Below are 27455 nucleotides of genomic sequence, written 5' to 3' on the forward strand. Positions count from 1 at the left end.
TAAAAAAAAAAACTACAAAAATTCCGATCGCAAAAGTAATTTTTAAATGGATGAAGTCCATAAAACCTGACAAAATTAAAAGTGGGACTAATTCAACTAACGCAACAAATGGAAACAATATAAATTTCTGACTTCCAGCAGTCATTTTCCGAAGAAAATGTTGCGGGAACCCTGGATTTATAGCTAGCCAAACCTCCCACTTGTAAGACCGTTGTATATGAATCCGTTATATTGTCAAAGGGCGAGCAACCCAATCAGACATCATAGGTAAGTTTGATAATAATTGGGATTCAGCCCCAAAACATACATTATAATCTTTTAATCAGTTAAATTGGGGTCTGGAGCTGGTATGTCAGTAATTGCTAGTAGTCCATTGCTTATTTGTATATCATTAACATTTAGCTTAGTTTCTTTTGTTACCTATTCTGACATTGGGCTCAAACGGCTTTTAAACTGCGTTTTACTGTGCGTATTGCTTTGTGTTTGCTTCAACTTTGTACTTATTTGGCTTTATAAATATTTTGATATGAGCGTCACTGATGAGTCTTATGCAGACGAGACGCGCGTCTGGCGTACTAAATTATAATCTTGGTACCTTTGATAACTATTTACACCACTGGGTCGATGACACTGCTGGTGAACCTTTCGTCCCCGAGGGCATCACCAGCCTAGTGACAACACTTCGGTGTTGACATGAATATCAACATTGTGGTAATATTTATAAATTTCCTGTTTACAAAAGTTTGAATTTTTCAAAAAACTAAGGATTTCTTATCCCAGGCATAGATTACCTTGGCCGTATTTGGCACAACTTTTTGGAATTTTGTATCCTCAATGCTCTTCAACTTTGTACTTGTTTGGCTTTATAAATATTTTGATATGAGCGTCACTGATGAGTCTTATGTAGACGAAACGCGCGTCTGGCGTACTAAATTATAATTCTGGTACCTTTGATAACTATTTACCCCACTAGGTCGATGCCCTTTGCATCTTTGCGCATGTCCCAAGTTAGGATCCTCTGGCCTTTGTTAATCTTAAATGATTTTCTTTTAAAATTTTATTTCATTTATTTTTATTTTATTCATTTATATGTTTTGAAGTTTAGTGTGACGTTCATTTTCAGTGAGATAATACATATTCTAGTTTATGGCCAGTTGAGGCCCACCTCGCTGAGGAATTTCCTCGCTGTGTTAAAGACTTCGGCTTCTGCTTTGATTGGGTTGTTGTCTCTGTGGCACATTTCCCATTTCCATTCTCGATTTTATCATAGACACAACTGACTTAAAAATTCCAAAACAAAAACAAATAAATCAGAAAAAGACGCCAACATCAAAGTTATAGCAGTTCATAGTAATCCTACAAAGATCCCAACAAACACATTTTTTTGTAAGAGAGGGACGAAAGATACCAAAAGGACAGTCAAACTCATTAATCTAAAACAAAGAATAAACAACACAAACCCCATCAAAAACTAGGGGTGATCTCAGGTGCTCCGGAAGGGTAAGCAGATCCTGCTCCACATGTGGCACCCGTCTTGTTGCTTATGTGATAAAAAAACCCCGGTAAATGGTCTAATTCGGTAGGTCACATTCATGAAAGGGAAGGGGATTGTAGTTACGACGTAAGGAACATATCCGATATCATTTGTGAAACGGTTATTTCATTGCGGTCAATCAACTCGTGATGGCGTCCCTAAAATTTACGAAGGGATGATTTCAACCTCACCATTTGGAACTCTTGGTTAAATAGCTTCCTTGTGAGCAGCAACACTCTTTCAAGAAAATCATGATAGGAATATCGTATCAATTGGGAGATATATACCCCGTATGCAGGTGCTGCTGAAATATTGCTACCTAGAAATGGAAAATTCATAATTTGAAAGCTGAAATCATCTCTTTTCTCGTAAAGTTTTGTTTTCAACCGACCCTCAATTTCTAAATGTAAGTCAAGATATGAGGCCGACTTAACTGTATCTGTAGTATCCTTTATCTCTAGCTCAATGGGATAGATGCGTTCCACATAGTCCTCAAATTTTGAATTATTTAGTGAAAGAACATCATCTATATAGCGGAAAGTAGAGTTAAATGATATTCTTACTTCTTATCTTTCTTCCCAAGAAGTTCCTGCATGAAGTCAGCCTCATAATAATAAAGAAACAAGTCGGCAAGTAGAGGAGCACAGTTTGTTCCCATTGGAATGCCGACAGTCTTTTGAAAAACACGTCCTGCGAACGTAACAAATATGTTGGCCATCAAGAAATCAAGCATCTTTATAATATAAGTTTATTAATAGCACGTACAGTATATTAAAACTTAATATCGCACTGTATTTATTTTTCTAATCAAGTACAAGTAAGTAAAGCATAAGACTTTGTAATTAGCCTATCGCTAATGATTCGTGACGGAAGAACTTATTTATAGTTAATTTTAGTAGTTCTTCCTCATACACTATTGAAGCAGTTTATGGGTGCCACGTGTGTAGCAGGATCTGCTTACCCTTTCGGAGCACCTGTTTTTTGTGGGGTTCATGTTGTGTCATGTGTAGTATTGTTTGTCTGTTTGTCTTTTTCATTTTTAGCCATGGCGTTCTCAGTTTATTTTCGATTTATGAGTTTGACTGTCCCTCTGGTATCTTTCGTTCCTCTTTTATGTGTAAGGAGCACACTCCAGTGAAAATTAGCATAAATAAAATCCGTATAGTGTGACCATACATGAGCGTATTTACTCAAAGATGCAAACGCCATAAAATCGAGCAGAATGTATGTTACTGCTGTGAAATGGGTAGTTGACAATTAGAAAGTTATGAAGATCAAAATATGAAGCTGACATTCTTATTCCAGTAGTATTCTTAATCTCAAGTTCAGTGAAATGTAAATACTCACTGACATGTGGGTTATTGTGTGATACAACGTCACTAGCTTACCTTCAAGTGAAATGAAAGAACTTTTTCAAGATGAAATACTTCTTTAAATTATGTAGGGATAATTACTGATGAAGACGACACATAGTAAAATAGTTTTGAAAAATATAGTATTTAGCATTGAATAACTAATCAATTATATATTTTATTTGAACAATAATAAAAAACTAAATCAACTTCCTCCACTTATGTAGGGATACATTTCTGTTGGTTCAAATTTTCTTCGCTTAGATGACATATTAATAAAGATGTTCTGTTAGATTTTTTCCCAATAAACCGTTCCATTTTCATATACTCGCAATGAAAAAAAGTATTTTAAAGGCGTTGTTTTGTATAACATGTCTTCTTTGCTAACTTATATTGGTGACCTATAGTACTAAAACGCTAGCATATTCAGTCATTTTATATTATTTATACAATGCTTGGTAAAATTGTAACATATCATATGCATATATATCTGTTCTATTTACGAGGATAGGAATACTAATAGTTCTTCATAATTCTTTGTTTTAACTGATTCAACATTTTGTGTAGCACTTTGTTGAGTATGTTCAATTTTACGGTAGTTCCTCATAATTCCTTGTTTTAACTGATTCAACATTTTGTGTAGCCCATTGTTGAGTATGTTCAATTTTACGGTAGTTCCTCATAATTCTTTGTTTTAACTGATTCAACATTTTGTGTAGCCCTATGTTGAGTATGTTCAATTTTACGGTAGTTCCTCATAATTCTTTGTTTAACTGATTCAACATTTTGTGTAGCCCTATGTTGAGTATGTTCAATTTTACGGTAGTTCCTAATAATTCTTTGTTTTAACTGATTCAACATTTTGTGTAGCCCTATGTTGAGGATGTTCAATTTTACGGATATCATTTTCAAGGTACAGTGACCATACAGGAGAGCAATTCACTATTTACGGTCGGTCATTACAATTATAAAAGCTAAACACATATCCTTGTCCTTTTAATCAAATGCTCTACGTATCGTGCTAGTAATAGTTTTTTAATTTCTAACTTCCTTTCTAATTATCCTCAATGTCAGAGCTAGTTTTGATGTAAGACAATCCTTGTAATTCCTGGCTTGTATCTTGATCATTGTCTTCGTTATAAGAACAGGTAGGGATTTCGACCGCTTGGTTGGATTGTACAGGTAATTGTACTGCATGTTCTAGATGAACATTCGGATATGTGCAGTTACTACACTGATTTGAACTCACAGTGCTAGCTATTGTTTTCTGATTGGTCTCCCCATTTACTGTTGTAGTTGTAGTACTCGTCCCCTGCGGTGTCTTAAGGATTGTGTCGGGGTATTGGTCATTCTCTATAACGACACTTTTGACATATGTATCGGTCTCAACCAGTGTTTTAACAACAGTATCATGTTTTTTTGACTCCACTGTTTTAGTTTTTGTCGAAGAATCTACTTCATCAACAATTTTGACATCGGTTTGTTCCATTGATCTTGGATACGTAGCGGGTGTCTCAACTTCTCCACACGTAGCACCTTGACTTTCTTTAACATCAGTTGAATGAGCAGTTCCAGATTTTGGTTCTGTTAAGCTAGGATCAGAGACATCTCTATCTGGGTGAAATTGAGAGGATGGGCCTGGCATTGGTGGTATATTTGGAATAGCTATTGCATTATTCCTAGGTTGAAGAGTTTCAACTAATATTTTTCTGCTAAACTGTGTTATTTCTATTAATAATTCTTTATTACTTTTGGAAGAAGGTAAATTTTTTATAAGATTCCTCAAATCCTTCACGTGATCACTTCTTACCAATCTATATTTCCTGCCATGTCCTTCCGGTGGACTCATGTAGGAAAAAATGTTTTCACAGTAACTATTTTGTGTTTTATCAAATGCAACAAAGTGGCACCAAATAGAAGGATGAGGTTTTGCCTGTAGATCTTTGATTATTTTGGCTAGTTTGAAGTGTAGTAATTCTTCATTATTTCTAGATATGGAATTTTGAGTGTCACATAAGTTTGCTTTGACATGATACGTTTCACATAAATCTTTTGTAGCCACAAATATCACGTGATTAAAATTTCCAATCAATTCAATTAAGTTACTTTCGATAGTTTCAGGCGTTTTGCTTAAGCTTTCCTCATATAATAGCTGATTGAAAAGGTTGGTCGTATTTGTTGTTTTGATTCCAAATGTTATATTTATCATCTCTTCAAACCGAGAAACCGTTGTAGCTACACCCGAAGACTTTGCAAATGATATGAGTAGTACCTGGTTATTAATTAAAGGTTCATGCTGTGCATTCTCCGTATCATCTGAAAGAACAAAAGTATACTTAGTGGTGATTAATTTATTTACATTTACAGATTTAGAAAGATTCAAAGGAGACCATGAGTATTTCAAATTTCTATTACTAAGTATTTTATCGTTTCAACACGAGTTTGGGAAACATTTCGCTGCGAATTTTTCTCTTCAAACCATTACACAAACTCACACCTTTAAAGAATGAAAAAAATAAAACAAACAGAAATTTTTTGATGGTTCAAGTAAATGTTTCCTTGATATGTCATCGATGATAACTATGAAGGTTCTAACAATGATGTTCTACTTATTTATTGGAGCTATATTTCCTTGATTTTATGTCTAGGTACTATACTGCTTAAATTCGAAAAATATAACTGACAAAAGAATAAATGTTCGGGCATGGCCAAATGTATTGCTATGTTTTGACCTGAAAGTTACATCTAATATTAATAATAAGATGGCCTTTACTCGAAATCGGTCACTATATAGTTTCACTCATTTGTGCTAATCTAAGCTTATAAAGGAAAAAGAACGTCTTCTAAAATAAATTGTATCTACTTGCAATATTGAATCTTCTAATTAACTGTTAACTTACTAATGACAGCCAAATATTTAAAGATCCACACAAGATTTCAAGTGTTATCTTTTCGTACCTGGTTTGTTTACATTCAATTGCATCTTATCATTTTTGTTACAAATATAATAGCTCAGAGAAAATAAAAGTCAACTTAAAAAGCGTTATGTTGACTTATCTGATTTGTAATTTTGGCCGAAATATCTATGAGAAAATACGTGTTCCTTATCTAAATGCCAGAAAACGTTTGCATCTGCTTCTGACTATATCTGCATTTTACATAGCCATTTAAACTGATTTTTACAAACTTATTAAAAAATAGTACATGCTAAAAGAACAAAACTAGTACTAGTAAATTGAAACATTTCATAGTATCCAAATTATTTGTATTTGTTGAAGCTGTTGTTATAAATAGTTATGCTCTGTAGATTTATATTTTTTGAATTTCAACAACAGATTAAAAATTGCTCGTTTAAGCATACTGCTTTTTTCAAATTTTACAATCAATTTATTGAAAATATTTTGTTAAATGTTTGCCAGATTGTAAAACTTTAAGATGTTAATACATTAAATACATATATATGAAATTGTCAAATTAACTGAAATGATGATTTTCCTTAAGGCTTTAAAGGCATGTAAGAACAACTAATGCATGCATCTTATTACATAAAATAAAACTTACCATGATGTCTATTGTGACTTTTTTTTTTCTTCCGGTGCCATAATATGTAAACTACCACTAGAACAAATATAACAAACGCTGCAGTTATAATTCCTATTGTGTACTGCAACCATCTGATTCTATCATCTGTAAAAGTACAACACATTTTGCATATTCAACTTCAATTTCTCTATGATTATCATGGAGTTATAAGAATACCGTGCAGCATTTATTAATATTTCATCAATTGTATTAAATCAAGGAATAGTAAATAGGCAAGGTCACAGATTTTGCTAAAATTTGGCATACAACCTTGGCTCGTTGGACTACAACTGAAAATTGAAAAAAATAATGCATTAATCTCTTTTATTATCTGAAGTATGGCTGATTGATTTCTTGATTAAGGGTGTATATTTTTATATAAAGCATATAAAATCGACAAAAAACCTTCTAAAATTCGTCTTAACATCATTTAATCTCAAATTCTACTTCATAGATTTTCTTAAAAAACTATATGTTGTTGACACATAAATTTCTGTTTTATTGATATAAAATTATCATATGGTCACCGACTTCGTTTTTTTGTCTAATAATCAATTTGTTACCTTGTTGGTAGTAAAAAACGTAAAAAATCAACGTTTTACGGCCAAAAAAGCGGGTACGTTCAATTCGACGTTATTTGGCATTTTTTTTCTAAAGGAACACAACTTTGAATGAAGTGTACCGTAAAAACGAAGTCGTCGACCCTATCTTTATTTTGCATCATTAATACGGTAAATAAATTTATGTGCGGTATGCGTATGAATTTTCGGATCTATTTTAGTTTATTGTTTAACAATAGAATAAACTATATATAGATAGTTATACAAATTAGTAAGGTATTTAATAGATTGAAAACGGGTTTTTAAGTTTATCGAAGGCTGGGCGGTGACCACTCGACTTACAGACAATTTTTCTTTTAATTGTTAAATGTGTATAAGACGTGTGCAGTGAATATGTATTTATAGTATCCTGATTTGAAATGTTTATTTAATAGATTTGATATGATGAAGTGTTTATGAAGAGATGTTTAGGACATTATTGTTTGATGAAATGAAAAGACATTTAGAGAAAATTTATTACTAGTAGATTGTGAATTATGATGATTAAATAGAAATGGCCACCGGGCCTGTTATTATCAGAAATAGTCTTGTCTTATTTATATACAAATATACAATATGAGTCAGTTTAGAACAGAAATTAGGAGCTATCAGAGTTGTACAAGAAAAATAGAGCAAGTTAGCACATAAATATGTTATGTTCGTTTGAACATCGTGAATTAAGAACATAATCTATGTATCAGAAACATATTGGTTTTTTTTTCAGAAAAATCTATGGAGAAGAATCAGAAATTTGTTGATTTTATGTGCTTTCTTTACAAATATACACCCGTTTTGTAAGAATTCAATTAGTTATATTTCAAATGATAAATGAGATAAATGAAATATTTTTTCAATTTTCAATTGAAGTTCATCGAGCCAGAGTTGTATGTCAAATTTTACTGACATTTGTGACATAGCCCATTTACTGTAACTTGACCTTAAACAGAATTGGCAGTCTTACAACATCTCGTTTTTGTATAAAATACATCAGTGAGTGCAACTGCATTTGTTATACGTTTTTGTTATTAATGGAAAGTTTTGATAGTTTCCTGATTAATCAAAAGAAGCGAAACCACATTAAAATTACTTAAAACACTAATTCCTTCACTTTGATGTCTCTTTTTAGATAATTATTCAGAATTAAAATAAATTAACAAGTAATAAAAAAATTATCAATATGAATTCATATATTTTTTTTATCTAGAAATAATTTCGAAAATATGTTTGAAATGAGAACATCTTAATAATGCATTTTCATAACCAAATACAAGGATTACCTTCCTTGTTCTTTCTTCATAAACCAACTTTTTAACATAGGTCGGCCATTAAATTACACAAGTATATTTCTTTTTATACTTTTATTATGTTTGCAATATTTATATGTACTCATTTATCATGACTATCGACAAAAATAGTTTTGCTATGTGACAAACAATTAAGAGTACCCGGATTATCAGGATCTATAGCTATATGGTATTAATTTTTTTCATAACAAAACATTTATAAAATTCCATGCTTTTTTAAAAAACATATTTTCATATACGCTCGTATATAAACTCATCATAGATACAAGGATTAAAAATTTGTATTTGTGGCAGACGCGCGTTTTGTCTACAAAAGACTCATCAGTGAAGCTCGAATAAAAAAGAAAGTTAAAACAGCCAAATAGAGTACGAGGTTGAAAATTAGCTTTGAGGACCAAATATTCCTTAAAGTTTTGCCAAATACATCTAAAGTTATCTATTCTTGGAGCAGAAAAGCCTTAGTATTTTAAAAATTCAAAGTTTTGTACACAGTTAATTATTCAAAATAAGTACCAATGGTAATTTTCTGATGAAATGATAAAGCCTGAGGAGACAATCTGTTCGTTTTGTTGATATGTTTACTTTTAACACAAGTTGGTGGTTCGTCGCTATACTCTGGACAATGAAACAATATCTACAAGGAAGAAAAAAAAATAGAAAAGGGAAAATATTGTCAGAATAAAGATAATGAAATGAGTCATTTTGTCGATTTGATTATTTCCGCATTTGAATTTATTGCATTGCTAAGTTTCCTTTGTTCATTTGTTTGAATTCATTAAAAACTTTTCAACTTTTCGTTAAATTAGTTTAACATATGCACATTACTTTCATATTAGAAAATTGTTTGCTTCCTGTAAGTTTTATTATGGTAGAAAATAAGTTCTGTATAAAGGATATGTTAAATTGAAATTGAAATTTTTACATAATTGAAAATTGCTTTTAGTTGAAATATTCAAGTTAGACTAACCTTTAGAGTATAAATACCTGCAGGTATTCTAGTGAAGTTAAAGTAGCAATTGTCTTTATCATACTGAAAAAAAGAATAATTTAATAAACAAAAATGATAGTCAATCAGATGAAAATCGTTGCCAAATTGTTGGCGTTATATTATGAATTGCAACACCTATGTTCAATAAATGAATAGACGAAGAACTTACAGAGGCCGAGTAATAGCTAAATACAAAGATTATTATATGCCTTTTTTTTTGTAATATGAATAATAACGAGGCGACCGCATTTCCACACACGACACAAAATGTAAAAAAGTCCGCAATAAGAACTGCTGGACAGCGGAGAGAATTCTTGCAGAATATAAACATTTAGACGGGCACTAATACATGTATGTTGCATTACTGTTTCAACAGTTCAACGACAAAATACTTGAAATGTTTATAATTATTGAATAAAATTGAGAATGGAAATGGGGAATGTGCCAAAGAGACAACAACCCGACCATAGAAAAAAAAACAACAGTAGAAGGTCACCAACTGGTCTTCAGTGTAGCGAGAAATTCCCGCACCCGGAGGCGTCCTTCAGCTGGCCCCTAAACAAATATATACTAGTTCAGTGATAATGAATGCCGTACTAATTTCCAAAGTTAAAACAATACAAGACTAACAAAGGCCAGAGGCTCTTGACTTGGGACAGGCGCAAAAATGCGGCGGGGTTAAACATGTTTGTGAGATCTCAACCCTCCCCCTATACCTCTAGCCAATGTAGATAAGTAAACACATAACAATACGCACATTAAAATTCAGTTCAAGAGAAGTCCGAGTCTGATGTCAGAAGATGTAACCAAAGAAAATAAACAAATGACAATAATACATAAATAACAACAGACTACTAGCAGTTAACTGACATGCCAGCTCCAGACTCTAATTAAACTGACTGAAAGATGACTGAACCCTTAATCTATAGCATTGTTCTATCTAGAACAATGATGCAATTGACATGACTCAAAACGGATGGGATTCCATGAACACACTTCATTTTTTGGATAGATTTCAAAATAAGTATCTTAATTATAATATCATCTTTGCACAATTCAGCATTACTCACTCTAAAATTACCAACAATTTATGAATCAATTATATAAATACGTTTTATTCTGATATTTTTGCAAAAATCCTATAAATCTTTTAAGACAGAGTTTTAATTAATATACTTTTTGTTAATGAGGATGTTGATAAGAAATACCTTCCTGGCATTCAACTGAACCGTTTCTAACTAGGAAAGAAAGACAGAAACACATCAATGAAAAAAAAAATCTGAAAGAAAAGTATTGCAATCAAAATATTGTTGAATACTAAATTTAGAATATACCTTAAGAATTAAAAAGAAATTGCAATAAGGATGCCATTGTAACAACAAATAGAAAATCTGACAAAAAAAGTTTTAAAAGACGCTCAATTGCTACCAAACTTTGATAAACCGGTAGAACTATTGGGCTAATGGTTATAGCCGTCTAACATGGCTGACAACGTCACCAAAATTACATAATTTCACATATTATTAAGATTTAATATACAATTATAAAAAAATCTGAAACTGTAAGATTCTGATATAGTTTACTAAATTAAAACATGAAGTCTCTGAATAATTTGAGTTTGATTATGAGTTCATAATTAGAATAGACTCGTCATAGATACCAGGATTGAACTTTTGTGTTTACGTCATACGCGCGCTTCGTCTACAAAAGACTCATCAGTGACGCTAGAATAAAAAAAAAGTTAAAACGTTTATCTTTTCCTGAGGTAGAAGAGCTTTTGTATATCGAGAATTCAAATAATTAGTCAATGATAATTCATGTCAACACATAAGTGCTGACTACTGGCCTGGTGATACCCTCGAAGAATAAAAACTCCACCAGCAGTGGCATCGACCCAGTGGTTTGCAAACTCATCATAGATTCCAGGATTGAAATTTTGTGTTTACGCCAGAACCATCTGTCATCTAAGTAGGAGGTAAAGTGCCTTTGAATATGTTTAAATAAAATATTCAAGAAAAAGCTTAAACCATGACAGCCTTTATTCATTTGTCATAGTTTTCGCTGATTGTATTTCCTGTATTTGAGTATGCTGGTCCCCCGTCGTAATCGTCCTTAAGACATACAAGTGTCTCCAATATCTATTTCAACTAGAGGCATAAGATATTACCTGTTTTGTGCTATTCTTTGGCATTTCCAATAAAAATATGCTATCAATACGTATTGATGTATCTATAGGGCAGATATTAGAGGATCGTACTACAATGCTTGTGGAGGTCAAATTTACTGATAAATCATTTTTCAAACATTTACAGCTGTCTGTCGGTCCTGTAAAGATAGATTGAATATGTTTTTAAATTTCGTGTGTAAATAACGCGTGCTAATAAAGTTGGCCAATAAGGTGTGCTTATAAAGTATACTAATAAACTGTGTGCCATTAAAGTGTTCGAGTAAAGTGTGAATATAAAATGCGTGCCATTAAAAGTGTTCTAGTAAAGTGTGCTAATAAGTGTTCTAATGAAGAATGGTTATTAAGGGCATACGATACAGTTACAGTGAAGGTAATGACGTTGCTAACGTAAAATGTTATTTTCGCGACGTCTATCTCTGACATATCGGGAAAAGATGCATTTTTCGACTGATTTTTATCATTCAAACTGATTTAATTTGAAAACGAGTGCATGGACCCCTATTTTTTAAAACAGCAATTTGTTTCATTTTGCGAGGAGATTATGTGACCCAAATTTTATAAAACTGTAAATAGCGCAATTTTTTTTAATTTTGATAAACAGGCAGCAAAAAATGACGTTTTTTCCTCTATTCATGAACATTTGATAAATATAGAGTTATTTCGGAATAAAAATTGCATAATTTTTAATGATACTTATCAAATGCAGAAATTACCGATTATTTAACAAAAACCATTTTGTGTTTATCTTTAAAAACAAAAACGTTATGTCTTTCTTTCGAAAAAGAAAATACGGACACAAATCTGAATTTTGAGCAAATATACAAAATTTCGACCTTATTTTACTCAAAAAGTAGCACATGAAGGTATATTTTTTATAACATATTTGATTTAATCAGGTAAAAAATAGCCTATATGCAAATTTTCATCAACTTGTAAATACAGGTTCAAAACTGTATCGTATGCCCTTAAGTGTGCTAATAAAGTACATGTGTATATGTCTGTCCCATACCAGGAACCTCTGATGTCTTTGTGAATATCGTAATAAGTTTTTTGTTTAAAATAATGCAGTGTCTGATTTACACCTGCAAAACATGTTTGAATTTGGATATGTAATATGCAGCATGGTGACGGATCATTTAAAAGTTCACTTAAAGGGAAATAAAAGGTAGGATTTCTGTTTACTTTTTTTGTTATGTGTATGAAATTGTAGAATATAAATACACATAGTACTATTTTATATTGTAAGATCTATATATTCTACAACCGTTCAATATTATTGATTAATTTCTTGGTGTTTAACGTCACTTTCAACACTATTGTGCTGTTTTAGGCAGTCAGTTTTCATTTGTGGAGGAAACCGAAAGAAACCACTAACCTTCGGTAGGAAAACTTACAATCTTAGTCAATTAAGATTGGAGTCGTGCAAGATTCGAAATGACGACACCAGTGTTGACTGGCTAGCGATACGAAAGAACGACAACTCAGACCACCCGGTTACCAAGGCCCCAACTAGATTTTTAGAAGAAATACGTGAAAATGCCCGTAACATGATGAGTTATACATTTGTAGTAACCGTAATCCTCGAATTTGTTGTATTTATCATTCAATTTTGAGTAAAGGCTTTACGGAAATAAATCGTGTATTTACTCATCAAAAGAGGGGCGAAAGATACCAGAGGAACAGTCAAACTCATAGATCGAAAATACACTGACAACGCCATGGCTAAAATTAAAAAAGACACAAACTGACAAATAATAGTACACAAGACACAACATAGAAAACTAGCAACGCGAACCTTACCAAAAAACTGGGGGTGATCTCAGGTGCTCCGGAAGGGTAAGCAAATCCTGCTTTACTTGTGGCACCCGTCGTTCTGCTCATGTTATTAAAAAATCCGGTAAATAGTCTAATTCGGTAGGTCACATACATGGTAAGGGAAGGCGATTGTAGTAACGACGTAAGGAACATATCCGATATCATTTGTAAAGCGGTTATTCCATAACGGTCAACTACCTCGTCATGGCGTCCGTTAAATTTACGAAGGGATGTTTTGAAATTCACTATTTGGAACTCTTGGTTTAAAAGCTTCCTAGTGAGCAGCAGACCTTTATCAATGAAATCATATCAGGAAATACAAGCCCGAGAGTGTCGTATCAATCAACAAACTAGATGCAATCGTCAAACGCCAATCATTCCCCATTTTCTTATTTTTATATATAATATCTAGCATCAATCAATTACCTCCATAATATAATGATTTATTTTGACAATAACGCCAAAAAGTAGATAGATTAATATAAGTGTGGTAAAATAAAAAGATAGTACTATATTAATTTTTATTTTCTAAATGTGTATGAGTTAAAGATGTTGACTTTATACCAGTAACCCAATGACACAACATTATTTCTGATGAGTCGATCGAATTAAGGCTATTGAAAACATCCTGGGTTATGTGTAGCTCTACGTTATTTAAGTTTTAATGTATGCTAATTTTGATCACTTATTAGTGATTTTGATTTGATGAGGTACCGTAATGTTTAAAATTGCCATGATTAGTGTAGCTCTTATCTTTTCCATATACATGTACATATATAGCAACACAAATTCTAATGAAAGTAAATAAACTAGTTCATTATTATTTTTTAGTACCTCTTGGTGTGGTGATTGTTCTCTGTATCGTTCGTTTTGACCTTTCGAATTCCGCTGTCTTTCCATATTTTTCGTATTTTTCGGAATACCATCGACACTTATCAACATTGGAAAGTTTTTCCCGTCTTCGATAATTCCGGTTTTTGTAACGTACCAAACTCCATACAGAGACTTCCACAAACGATGCATTAGTAGCCTCCGGCAGATTTATATTTGTCAGTTGGTAGTTGAGCTTTCTTCTTTTTCCCTGTAAAAAAGAAAACATGTAACTAAAACACATTTATTTAAAATAAGTTTATAAACTGAGGGTCTGGATGGAGTTGACAGAATAGAGATTTATCTGCAGTAATATGCAGTCATCAGAGGCTATCTCGATGGGTTATTAGATGGCATATAGACTGCAATACACACGAAATATCGATACATATTATAGAGTCCATGCATCGTAAATTGTTTATTTTAGAACTTTATAATTTGAATATAAAAGAAAAAACTCCAAAATGATGGCTGGACGATTTCAGCCATGTTGACTTATTTGTAGATCTTATCTTGTTGATCATTTTTGCATTTTGCTATTTAAAGTGTCTTTCTAGATATGCTATAATAGTTTTCAAGATAATAATTAAACACTCAAAAAATCGTAAAAATCGTCAGCAAAGAGCAATTACTTCAATAAGTAGTAGACTGACGATATCAGCCATTTTGACTTATAAGTAGACTTTTTCTTGCTGATCATGTTTTTGAATTGAATTGTCTATCTACTACAGTTTTCCAAAAATAAAAAAAAAATCGGCCTCTGAGGGCAATGAAAAGAGGATCGATCTAAACATTCTGAAAATGTTTTTCCATCCCTATTTCCCTTTAATCTATCCATACTGGTGTTTTCATGATAACAGACAGAATTCGCATTTGGAAAGCCTTATCAACTAGATTCCCAAATGATTATTGTAGCCAAGTTTGGTTCCAATTAGACCACTGGTGTCAGAGGAGAAAAAGTTAACGAACAACAACAACGACGCTCGCTAAGTGATTGGAAAAGATCACTATGGCTCTTCGCGTCAGACAAACTAATAAGACACAATTGAAAGTAACGTATCGAAAATATTGTAAACCAACTTATTTTCGCGGATACTTAATTTCGCATTTTACCCTTGCTAGACCATTCCGCGGCTATTTAATTTCGCGATTTTCTCATTCACATGATACAGTTTAATAAGGAAAGATCCAAATTTGACATATTTGAGACGATTTATATTCGCGATATTTTTCTAGTCGCGAAAGTCGCGAAAATAAATCACTCGCGAAATTAAGTTGATTTACAGTATTTCTCAGAAAAAATTAAAATAAAAACAAACCTTGTTTTTCACCACTACATATCTTGATATCAATGGTTCCCATGTTTCTATTTTCAGAAGAAATCCTTTAAGTCTGATATTTTTTTCAACTTAAACGATAGAATATATAAAAATCCATTATCAATTTGTCTAACAAAACATTATAGTTTGTTTTAAGTTGCATTAATTAAGATTAATGATATCAATTTTTTGAAACTCCTTTGTTCAAACTTGTTTATTGTCGTTAATATACTGATTTATGATCTTTTTAACTGTTTGAATACTGGCATATTGACCAGCAGATATTTTAGAAATAGTTAAAATAAACAGTAGAATGCCTGTTCTTGCAATACACCAGGCCACACAATATATTACACTTTTGAAATGCATAAAAAACACCTTTATAACCCTTGTACATTTCAGAAAAAAATAGTAATGAACTTTGATTTCTTAATGTTAACACTTCAAAAAGCCAAATATTAAAATTCAATGGTATCTTTGAAGAAAGAAAAGTAATGAATAAAGCAGAATTTCATTTGGGCAAACATATTTACCTGGTTTTAAGTACTGCCAGCTAACAGATATATTTACAGTTCTTGAAGTAATTGAGTGGTTCATTATTTTGACGTAACTCACTTGAGGTGGATTTAAGTTATCTGGCAAAAACTCCAAGTACTTGGTAATTGTACGATTTGAACAATCTATAAAAAAAAAATTCAAAGTATATATAAGTTAAACGTTTTATTACTATTTCAAGGTGAAAGACTCTTAAATTGTTTGTACTTTTAAGGTTCGATGTCAAGTGAAATAGTCTAAACCAATCAAATATTTATCAATCTATCAATACTCGTGTGTACCCGTGTTACATATTTGTTTTTTGTTCATTTTTGTACATAAATTAGGCCATTACTCTTTGTTTGAATTGATTTGCATTCGTCATTCGGGAACTTTTATAGCTGAATATGTGGTATAGGTTTGCAAATTGTGGAAGGCTGTACGGTGGCCTATTAATTTTTAATTTCTGTGTCATTTTGGTCTCTTGTGGTTGTCTCATTAGCAATTATACCACGTCTACTTTTTATATTCACATATGATGGAAAAATGGTAAATCATAAATGTATATCTTTTTTCTCTGCAGTTTAGCTTCAGTGGACAATTATAGGTTTTTTTTTCTAAAACGTATTAACCTATACGAATTGATGACTAAGACAAAGTATAATTAAGTCATATGAAATGAAAAACAAATATATTTTTCTTCATTGACAATGAGCATTTCAGATTTGAAATTTGAAAAGGCAACATACTGTTTAAGAAAGTGCGGGTTAGTGTTTTCTATTTTTTTTTATGCTATTTATTCTTAATTTCAGTTTTAAGAAGATCAATACAATAAGTCTTACTCGTATGTATTGCTGTACACGTGAATTTGTCAGTAGCATAGTCACCAGTCTTTAGTACCTAAAATATATAATGCAAGAGTAATCTTAAACTTGAGTTTTTCATCTAAACATGCGTCTCATTCTCAAATGCTCATTGTCAATGAAGAAAAACATAGTTGTATTTCATTTTTTTCTTAGTTATCAATTCTTATAGGTTAATACGTTTCTGAAAAAAATAAAGAATGCTTATGGCATTGAATATAGCATTTAGCATTGGGTCAAAATATTTTAAGGTGCAATATATGTGATGGTTATGGTTGCTTGGCAAAGCTCAACTTTGACAGTACAAGAAATACACTGTACAAACTTCTTTAATCACTGGTTTCTAAACACTCAAAACTATTTCCAAAATAATTTTCGTATAAGCATTTAGCAATAAACAGCCATACAGAAAACTAGCATTAACTAGTAGAAGGTCAGCAACTTGAGACTGTCCTTTTCAAATGAGGAAATGCTAGATAGCATCAGAAATGTTGAGCCTATAAAATTATTCATTCCTTGACTTCTCATCCCGTCAGATAGTAAATCCGACAACTCTTGACGGAAAAGTACCAAGCTAGCTCTATACACACCGAAGACCCATATAACAACTCTTGAGAGTCCGTCGGTAGCCTGATTAAATCCAAAATCTTCGGCCGATGCCACTGCTGGTGGACGCTTCGTCCCCGAGGGTATCGCCAGCTCAGTAGTCAGCACTTCGGTGTTGACATGAATATCAATTATATGGTCATTTTTATAAATTTCCTGTTGACAAAACTTTAATTTTTCGAAAAACAAAGGATTTTCTAATCCCAGGCATAATTAACCTTTGCGGTATTTGGCACAAATTTTTGGAATTTTGGTTCGTAAATGCCCTTCAACTTTGTACTTGTTTGGCTTTATAACTATTTTGATCTGAGTGTCACTGATGAGTCTTATGTAGACAGAACGCGCGTTTTGCGTATTAAATAAACTCATCATAGATACCAGGACTAAATTTTGTATTTACGCCAGACGCGCGTTTCGTCTACAAAAGACTCATCAGAGACGCTCGAATCCAAAAGAGTTAAAAAATAAAAGCCAAATAAAGTACAAAATTGAAGAGCATTGAGATCCAAAATTCCTAAAAGTATTGCCAAATACATCTAAGGTAATCTATGCCCGAGGTAGAAAAGCCTTATTATTTCAAAAAATTCGAAATTTTGTAAACAGTTAATTTATAAATATAACAATATCAATGATAATTCATGTCAACACAAAAAGTGCTGACTACTGGGCTTGTGATACCCTCGGGGAAATAAATCTCCACCAGCAGTGGCATCGTCCCAGTGGTTGTAAATAAACTCATCATAGATACCAGGACTAAATTATTATCCGGTTACCTTTGATAACTATTCTGCTCCTATCCAGAATTTCCTCATTTTAAAGTAGCAGTCTCATTCATCCAAATACGCATTAAATAATTGCATTTAGACGTCATCGGTCTATCTTCAGATCAGATGTTTTTTACGATATGAGTCATCTTATAACATAAAATATAGTATGTCAGTCATGCTAATATTTCCGAAAAAAAATATTGAAACCGTTGCAAAAAAAGTAGACTCGCCATTTCTTTTTATCTTTTTAAAAAGAGAATCCATACAAACATATTTAGAGATGCCCTTTCAAATGGAAGAGGAACTGTAAAAAAAAACCGCAAGAAATTCATCCTGAATAAGTAACGTTTTCAAGGGAAGTGATTTTAAATAGTTTTCCATGTAATCAGAAGTTTCTGATTTGAAAAGGTTACTTCCCTTATTTATTGCAATATCGTCTTGAATAATCATAACTATAATCAGCATAACAATAAGAACATATACACAAAAATCAAACTAACTTAGTTAAGACATCTGTCTAAGTTTTTTTGGTTTTCACCAAAAAAAGTCAACCCACGATCGAATAACTAGCATATTAATATCAAGATTATTTTTGGTGAAAAACTAAACTTGTTCCGTCTGTAGATTTTTTTCATATTTCTATTATAAGATCACCAGGAATGAGGAACAGCTTTGCTTTTCTTTGTTTTATTGCACAAAAAATATACAAAAATAGCGTCACCTACATTCTTAAAATGTGCACTTATATATTTGATCCTTTCAGATAAAAATAACACAATTATTGTTGTACTTCTATTAAAAATAAACAGTTACTGTATTTGAATTATTTTAGATTGTATGCATTACTATCAATTACTCATTTTATTAATTTTAGATATAAAAATCGCAGTTTGTCTTTCCTCAAATGATATCTAAGGCAGTAATGTATGAAATGTATAAAGGGAAAGTACCATCAAAGAAATAACAAAACTGCAAGTAGATTTAGTCTATATTGGTGTGGTTTGTATCACGTAAAATCCCATTTCCCCTTAAAAAATGTCTTACTGATGATAACAATTTGTCAAAGTGTATTTCCAATTCTACGACAGTATATCAAATTAAAATTTGAAAACGACCTGGACTATTTAGTAGACGGGGTGTATATCAATAGTATTTACTTTTCATATAAGCTTATTTCTATCTTAACCATAAGAGTAACTCTGATATTCAAAATACATGTCATTTCCCTTAGTGGGTTTCGTAAGTGATTAGATTTCTAACCCTACCCAATATGCTATACTGTAATTATTTTTCAGTAATGGTTAAAATTATCTGTCTCATTTTCCGTTTCAATTTCATTTGCGATCTGTGTATTGGTATTTGGTCTCTTTCTGAATATGCATTAACTATAATTTGCCGTTGTCAGGCATAAGAAACCAACAATCATTTAGGTAATTTGAATGCAGTTTAGTAAATATAAACCACTGATTCGAAACGGCACATGATATTATAACCCTGCTTTATTTCAGTCAATGGACCAACAGATGGTAAGTATATACACTAATTAGCAAAGACTAAAACTTAATAATAAACTGAAGTGTAATATTTGGCACATTAAAAGCGTTATAAGGAACACTCTAACCAGACAAAAATGAAAGCTTGAGGATCTATTATTTATGAGACCATATGGACATGGAAAAAACTATGAATTCAATCTAATACAAATTTGTTTTGGGAGTTGAAAAACCTAGTCTCCTGATAATTTCTAAAGTTTTCAACGTATATTTAGACTATTGAAACTCGAATACATGATGATCAATGCAACCACGAAAGGATTTCGTAAATGGTGGAAATGGAATTGCAAATAGTCAAACCATGTTAAATACCAGGTTAAGATCAAACATGCTATGAACAGCACTGATTTAACCGTCTCGAAATTTTCTGTACTTTAAATTTACATATAAAAAGTTAGTATCGCTATTAATACATTTAATAAAAGATTGAATTCTTTCGATACAAAGTCATATGATATGATTAAAGGAAATAAAGTCTAACCGCAAATAAGTATTTAATGATAAAAAGTCAGTTTCCGTAAATTTATGAAAAAAATATTACGGAAATGGAATTCAATTTTTTTAAAAGAGTAGTTGTAGTTATCACGACACTTCTTATTATTAAACACGTGTGTCTGGCTCTTAAGGAACACATATAGTACTGACCACATGTTTTTGTTTCACTTCAGTTTAATATAATACTAATGACTATTTCACCCTTTTCTCTTCCTTTACCGAGAAAAATGTCTTCTTTTATTAAAATTAATATCATATTAGGAAGTAGTACTAGTGCACAAGTTCTTTTGTTGTATTACGTCTGTGTGTCCTACTTTTAACGCTAAAGGTGTGTATTATATACGAATAAGGACAAAACCATAGTGAATATAAAACGAGAAAATCAGTACGTATCTGTGCTGTTCTGAAGGTCTTCAAATTCTTAAAAGGTGAAGGATCCAACAGAATTAAACATAATACGCAGGTTACAACAAAATGAAGACGTGTGAACGAGTCTAACAAATACAATAACTGTAATTGTGGTGTATGCTGTACAACATGGGAACTTGATATTATACCCAAATGCTACTTTTCTGAGTGAATTCAACTGGCTCGTATTTCAATAATGCCATGATATATTCTAGTAAAGTATGATAGTCAAAAAGAATTAGAAAATGAATACAATAAGCGTCATTCATTATCCAATAGAACATGCTTTAAAGAAAACAATCTCTCTTTTTTGCTTTTTGAACTCAATATTGACACATATTAAAGTAATACAAGCACTAGTTATAAATTGTTTAAATGAACATTCCTTATACATTAAGGACTATGTATTTTCAAGTTTCTTAAATTCATTCTTGGAATCTGTACGTGATATTAAGGACAGCAATTGATATCTAAATGTAATCAAATATGAAACGCAAATATGGAATTGTGGTCACTTTTGATAAATCAGACCAGACATAGAAAGCTTCCAGAAACTATATTCTATTTTAGTCCATTAATGCATGTTATCTTTATAATTTTGATCGAGTCATTCGTCACATGTACACAAACTGAAACCTTAATCAGACCATTTATTTTCTCGTATGAGTTGTCTCTACATTTGTCATTTCGTAGCTTGCTATGCAGTATAAAGTTGGGTTCTATTTTGTATTAAATTATCTGCGTCATGTCATTATAATGAGACGAATATTGCTTCTACCATTTACCTCTTATATTTGATGTGTTTCCATGAGTTTTAGTTTGTAACCCGGATTTGTTTTTTTTCTAAATCGATTTATGAATTTCGAACAGCGGTATACTACTGATGATTTTATTTATAATTCTGCATTTGGCCACTGAACTCGTTTGTCATGTACTAAATTCTAAAGGATATTGCCAAGTCAGGAAAATGGCCATTGTTATATTATAGTTCGTTTCTATGTGTGTTACATTTTAATGTTGTGTTTTTGTTGTGTCGTAGTTCTCATATATTTGATGCGTTTCCCTCAGTTTTAGTTTGTAACCCGGTGTTGTTGTTCTCTCAACCGATTTATGAAATTCGAACATTGGTATACTACTGTTGCCTTTATTCATAAAGACAAAAGTCAGTGTGGACTAAAAAAAGGAATGACATATCCAGAAGATGTGATATGATTGGCAATGTAAATCAAGAAACGTCGACTCACCTATAGAAACCGGCTTAAAAAGATAATGAATCTTTGAGAGATGCAATAAGTGTCTTTAGAACTGAAGTCTTCCTTTGTAGCTAAGAATATACCACATTATATGTCCAAACAGTTATTTATGAATCATGAAACTTACATTCGTGTCATTTGTAGCATTGTTTTGCTAAGTGATAGTATAAATGTTGTTTCGTTTACCAGTCATTATCGTATAAAAATGTTTTTAACAAAACAATCTGAAATGTTGGCTTAAGCGTATGGACAATTATTAAAGTAATACAAGAACTAGTGTTTGGAGTTCCCTTCCTTGGCAGTTTCTATACATAAAGCGTAAAACATATTTTTTTTGTATTTTCCAGTTTCGTAAATCCATTCTTTGAATCTGTAAGTGATATAAGGACAGGATATGATGTGCAGCTGTTATCAATTATGAAACACAGATATGGAACTTTTAATAAATCATTTAAAGAAATGTTACCAAAATTGTCAAGTCAATTTCCATACACGGAAAAAAGAAAAAAAGGTAAAACAACCACATGTAGAGAGAAAACTTCAAAGTAAGAAGTTCACACAATATTGGTGTTAAACTAGTATTAGACTTATTGATTGCGATAAGACGCTAGTGTTAGTAAAACATGGATATTTTAAAATCAAAGTGTTATTTTGCTTACCGAAAGCCAACAGAGTAAATGCGCAAGCCATGAAAAAACATTCTGGTTTTATGAAAAATTTATCATTTTTAGTATATAGTGCACATGTTCTTTTGTCAATACGTCTGTATCTTTTTTTTAACACTAAATGTGTGTATTCTGTAACAATTAGAAAACACATAGCGAATAAGCAGAGAAAATTAGTAAATATGAACGTCAGAGACGGTGTGCTGCTCTGAATGTCTTCCAATTCTTTAAAAATGAAAGGATCCAAACAGAAATTAACATAATACTCCGATAACAACAAGATAAAGACATGTGAATGAGTCAAACAAACACAATTACTGTAATAAGGGTGTATGCTGTACAACATGGGAACTTGATATCATATTCAAATGCTACTTTTCTGTGTGAATTTAACTGGTTCGTATTTTAATAATGACACGGGAACAATAGTAAAGTATGTTAGTCAAACAAAACTCGACATTTAATAAATTGAATAAAAAAAAAACGTCGACTTAACTATAGAAGCAGGCAAAATATATTATGAATCTTTGAGAGATGCAATAAGTGTCTTTAGAAATGAAGTCTTCGTTTGTAGCTAAGAATTATAGACCATCTTTAGTCAGATTTAAGATCTGTTATAAACTTAGTTGCTGTTTTCAGATGTTTAGTCGCTAACAAATAAAAGTACAAATGTTGTATTTAATGGTGAATCTTCGTGCTACTCATAGATATAGGAAGATGTGGTGTGAGTGCCAATGAGACAACTCTCCATCCAAATAACAATTTATAAAAGTAAATCATTATAGGTCAATGTACGGTCTTCAACACGGAGCCTTAGCTCACAGCGAACAATAAGCTATAAAGGGCCCCAAAATTACTAGTGTCAAACCATTCAAACGGGAAAACCAACGGTCTGAATCTATATAAAAAAAAACGAGAAACGAGAAACATGCATCTTTTTGATAAAAAGGTTTTCTATCTAGATTTCTCTAATTTTTGTGCTATTTTTACATTTCCTGACCGGTGTGAGAAAAATATTTCTCCTCACTAGTGAAAAATATGTTCTCGGCAAATAATTAATAAAAATTTGATTATCACGTCAAAATATTTTGTTTTTCTTCTGAATTTTCCTATTGTGACGTCATGAAAAAAGGCGACCATGTCTGATGACGTCGCATATAAAGAACACATTTTTCTGAAAATCTTTGAAAAAGAAGGATAAAAATCATCAGAGAAACAGATTCCGACACTATAACTCGTGTATTACGATATTTCTCCACTCTCGACAGTTGAATTTTAATTATTTAAAAAGCTCGGCAAGCCTCGCGCTTTAAATAATAAAATTTAACTGTCTCGAGTGGAGAAATGTCGTAATACACGTGTTGCAGTGTAGGAATCTATATTTCTATATGTTGATTCATGTTAATCTAGCTCACTTATATAATTATGTACTTTTGACATTTAAAATAATGAGTAAGTCATTTATTCCGTCTATCGCTATGATTTTTAAATTCAACAACGGTCTTTTATGAAAAGAAAATGACACAGACTGAACACACTTAATTTTCCTATATAGGTGATGATGAGGTGTTGACCATGCATTCCTCTTATAGTAATACCGCCATTGTTAATATTGTCCTTACGCGTTGAAGGTTCATTGGGACAATGTCTTTGAAAAATATGTCCAAACGGTTAATTATAAATGCTGAAACTTACATTCGTGTTAGCTCTATGATTTTGTGTTTAATGATCGTTTAATTGATATTTCTTTTCCGGTTATCATCGTATAAAAAATAATTTTTAACAAAACAATCTTCATTGTTGGCTTTAAACTTATGGACAATTATTATCGAAATACAATCACTAGTATCAAGAGGTGCATTACTTGGCGATTAAATGTTTCTATGACTTGGCATGCAATAAATAGAGCGTAGAAGATATTTTTTTTTTTGTATTTTCCAGTTTCGTGAATACATTCTTGGAATCTTGGAAAGCATTCGATGTCTAACTCTTATCAAATATGACACGCAAATATGGAATAGTGATATCATTAAATGAATAAGACAAACAAAACATTCCAAAAATTGTATTGAAAATTCTCAGACACGGAAAAAGAAAATTGGAATTACAAACAAATACAGGGAAAACACCGAAGTAAGAACACAATATTAAATAAATAACTTTTAGAATGTGATCAAACGCGATTGTTAATATAAACAAAAATGAACATGAATATTTTAAAATAAAAAAGTTATTCTATATACCGAAAACCGAAAAATAGAGTTTATGCACAAACAGAAAAATCTTGTTAATTAGACGAACTAAAACCTATATCAGACCGCTTGTTTTCTCCTTTGAATTGTTCCTATCATATTTGTCATTTAGTAGCTTGCTATGCATTATAAGGTTGAGTTTTATTTTGCCATAAATTATCTGCTTTCTGCCATCACAATGAAAGGAATATTACTTCCACCATTTACTATTCTGCATTTTGACACTGAAATCGTTTTTCATGTACTAAAGTCTAAACAACATTGCTCATAAAGACAACAGTCAGTGTAAATTAAAAAAAAGGAATGCCATACATGTATCCAGAAGATGTTATATGATTGACAATGTGACAACCCTCAATCAGAGACCTAATGTCTTAGAGGTTTACCAACTATATGTCACCATACGACCTTTAACAATGAACAAGATCCATACCACATTGTAAGCTGTAAAGAGCCCCAATATAACAAATATAAAACAATTCAAACGTGAAAACCAACGGCCTGATTTATGTTCAAAAGAATAAACTAAAATCTAAAATGGTAAACAGCAACACATGACAACGACTGAATATCATGATCCTGTCTTGGAACAAGCAAATATAAATGCAGATTATGGCAAATAAAACACGTTTGTAAGCGCGCCAACCTTCCCCCTTATTGCTCAGAATAAGCATGCAAAGAATTACCCCCATACCGTTTTAAGCTATTAAAAAACACATTTAGAAAAAATACAACCAAAACTTCATTTGTAGACATCTTACAAAATAATTGGTTTTGATGTATTTATTAATTTTGGCATGTTGTATTTGATATGAGGATTGTTTTATATTAAATTTGTTTCAACATGTTTTGTTTGTTTGAGGTAAAGCACCAATTACCGGGACTTGAACATTTTCATTCAGACTTATGTTTACCTTGTTTCTCTGTGATGTGAATGTTTTTAATGAATTGTCAAGTCTTATATTATTGCATTCAAGCACCGATTGCTGAAGCAAATTTTGAGAATAATCTCCTTTCTGTGCCATCGTTAGAATAGCGCAAACTAACATAATTAAACTATTGTGTGTGCTTTTCAAAGGGATGACGACAATTAATTTTTAAAAATGGGAAAAATCTCATCATTTTACAAATGACTTTTTAATAGACATTTTACGACGCAAAATAGCGACCAATAAGATCTTTAGTGTTAACTATATCTTTTAAACGACTTTTGGATAAAAGAAGTTTTCAACAAGATAATAGATACACTCATCGTAACCACAAAGTTAGCGTCTTTAATTTCGCATAATGATGACCTTGTTTACATGTTTGGGAGATAATTTTTAACGGTGGGGAATACCATATTTAATGTAAACATTTTATAAATAAGCTTCACGTATCAAGTTGTCAAAAATATTGAAAATCGTATAATGAATTATTTGTACGCGTAAACCTTAACGGCAATAGTCTATAGCCTGAGTATGGGTAAACAATTATAAATCCTTTGAATGTTGGTGTCGATATGTTGCTGTTTTATTGACATTTACCCTTAATTTCATTTTATACCCTCGCTAAACTTTTGAGTCTTATACATTATTATAATTTACCGGAATAAGACATCAGTTCACTTGCTTTATAGAGATCAGCTTTTTATTTGGCAAAATAAGTGCCGAGGATCTTGAGCAAAAACAATTAAAAGGAATATAAAATTCTCTGCAATGAACTAAATTTGAAATGTTCATTCAACGATTTCGGTAAAAAAAATCAAACAACTTTATCTCGTCATGAGTTATCCCAAAACAGACGTCTGAAATAAGAACGAACATAACAATGATACAATCCAAAGTTTTTAGTTCAACCGATTGAAGTTCTACAAAATGATGTATCTTGATTGTTACACAATGCTGAAGAATAATAAACAATGTACTAGTAGTCAATAGTTTACTGTGATTAAAGTCCAGTTCAAGTACTATAACACAGACAACATGTCAAAAGTGCACACCACCTTCAATTCATACAGATAAGACAAAGTCGGGGTTTTTACTTTGGAAAACCAAAATAGTCATTTAGATAAAAAATTAAAATAGCGATCCATAGATTATTGGGTAATGAAGATTTTATGAAAGTTCAATAGTATATCATTCAGTAGATTGAAGGAGTTCAAATAACAGTACAGTTGGACATACGGACATAATGATAACTATGTCCCCAGCTCCACTAAGATAGGATGAAAGACACAAAATACCTTAGTGCACATGCACACGATACATACCAGGTTAAAACTTCTATTTATACTTAATGCAATGCACCTGTGTATCTGGCAGGTATAATTGTAAACAAATATTTTTTCAACGGCGCAGGTGAATATTGATAAAATTTAAATCATACATTTAAAGATGAAATTATTTAAAGAAAAATTATAAAATCTTACTTTAACTTTGCAAATTGGCCGATCAGACGGAATGCAAATGACAGAAGCAGTCCACATTATCACTATGAAGAGTTCCTGACAGATGTACATGTCGAATG

The 27455-nt window shown here is 31.7% G+C and overlaps 1 protein-coding gene across 1 annotated transcript; it reads right to left on the bottom strand.

The window, feature by feature from the left end:
* Positions 1-3051: 3051 nt before the first annotated feature.
* LOC143072186 (uncharacterized) lies at positions 3052-27455 on the bottom strand. The gene is made up of 10 exons (XM_076247009.1): positions 27358-27455; positions 16928-16985; positions 16085-16231; positions 15552-15640; positions 14197-14443; positions 11527-11684; positions 9339-9401; positions 8885-9005; positions 6448-6573; positions 3052-5202 (listed from the first exon to the last, which is right to left on the bottom strand). The coding sequence occupies exons 1-10, from the start codon at positions 27445-27447 to the stop codon at positions 3941-3943; spliced, it is 2361 nt and encodes a 786-aa protein (XP_076103124.1). The 5' UTR covers positions 27448-27455; the 3' UTR covers positions 3052-3940.

This window comes from Mytilus galloprovincialis, chromosome 1 (assembly GCF_965363235.1).
Source record: "Mytilus galloprovincialis chromosome 1, xbMytGall1.hap1.1, whole genome shotgun sequence".
In the NCBI taxonomy this organism is placed as follows: Eukaryota; Metazoa; Mollusca; class Bivalvia; order Mytilida; family Mytilidae; genus Mytilus; species Mytilus galloprovincialis.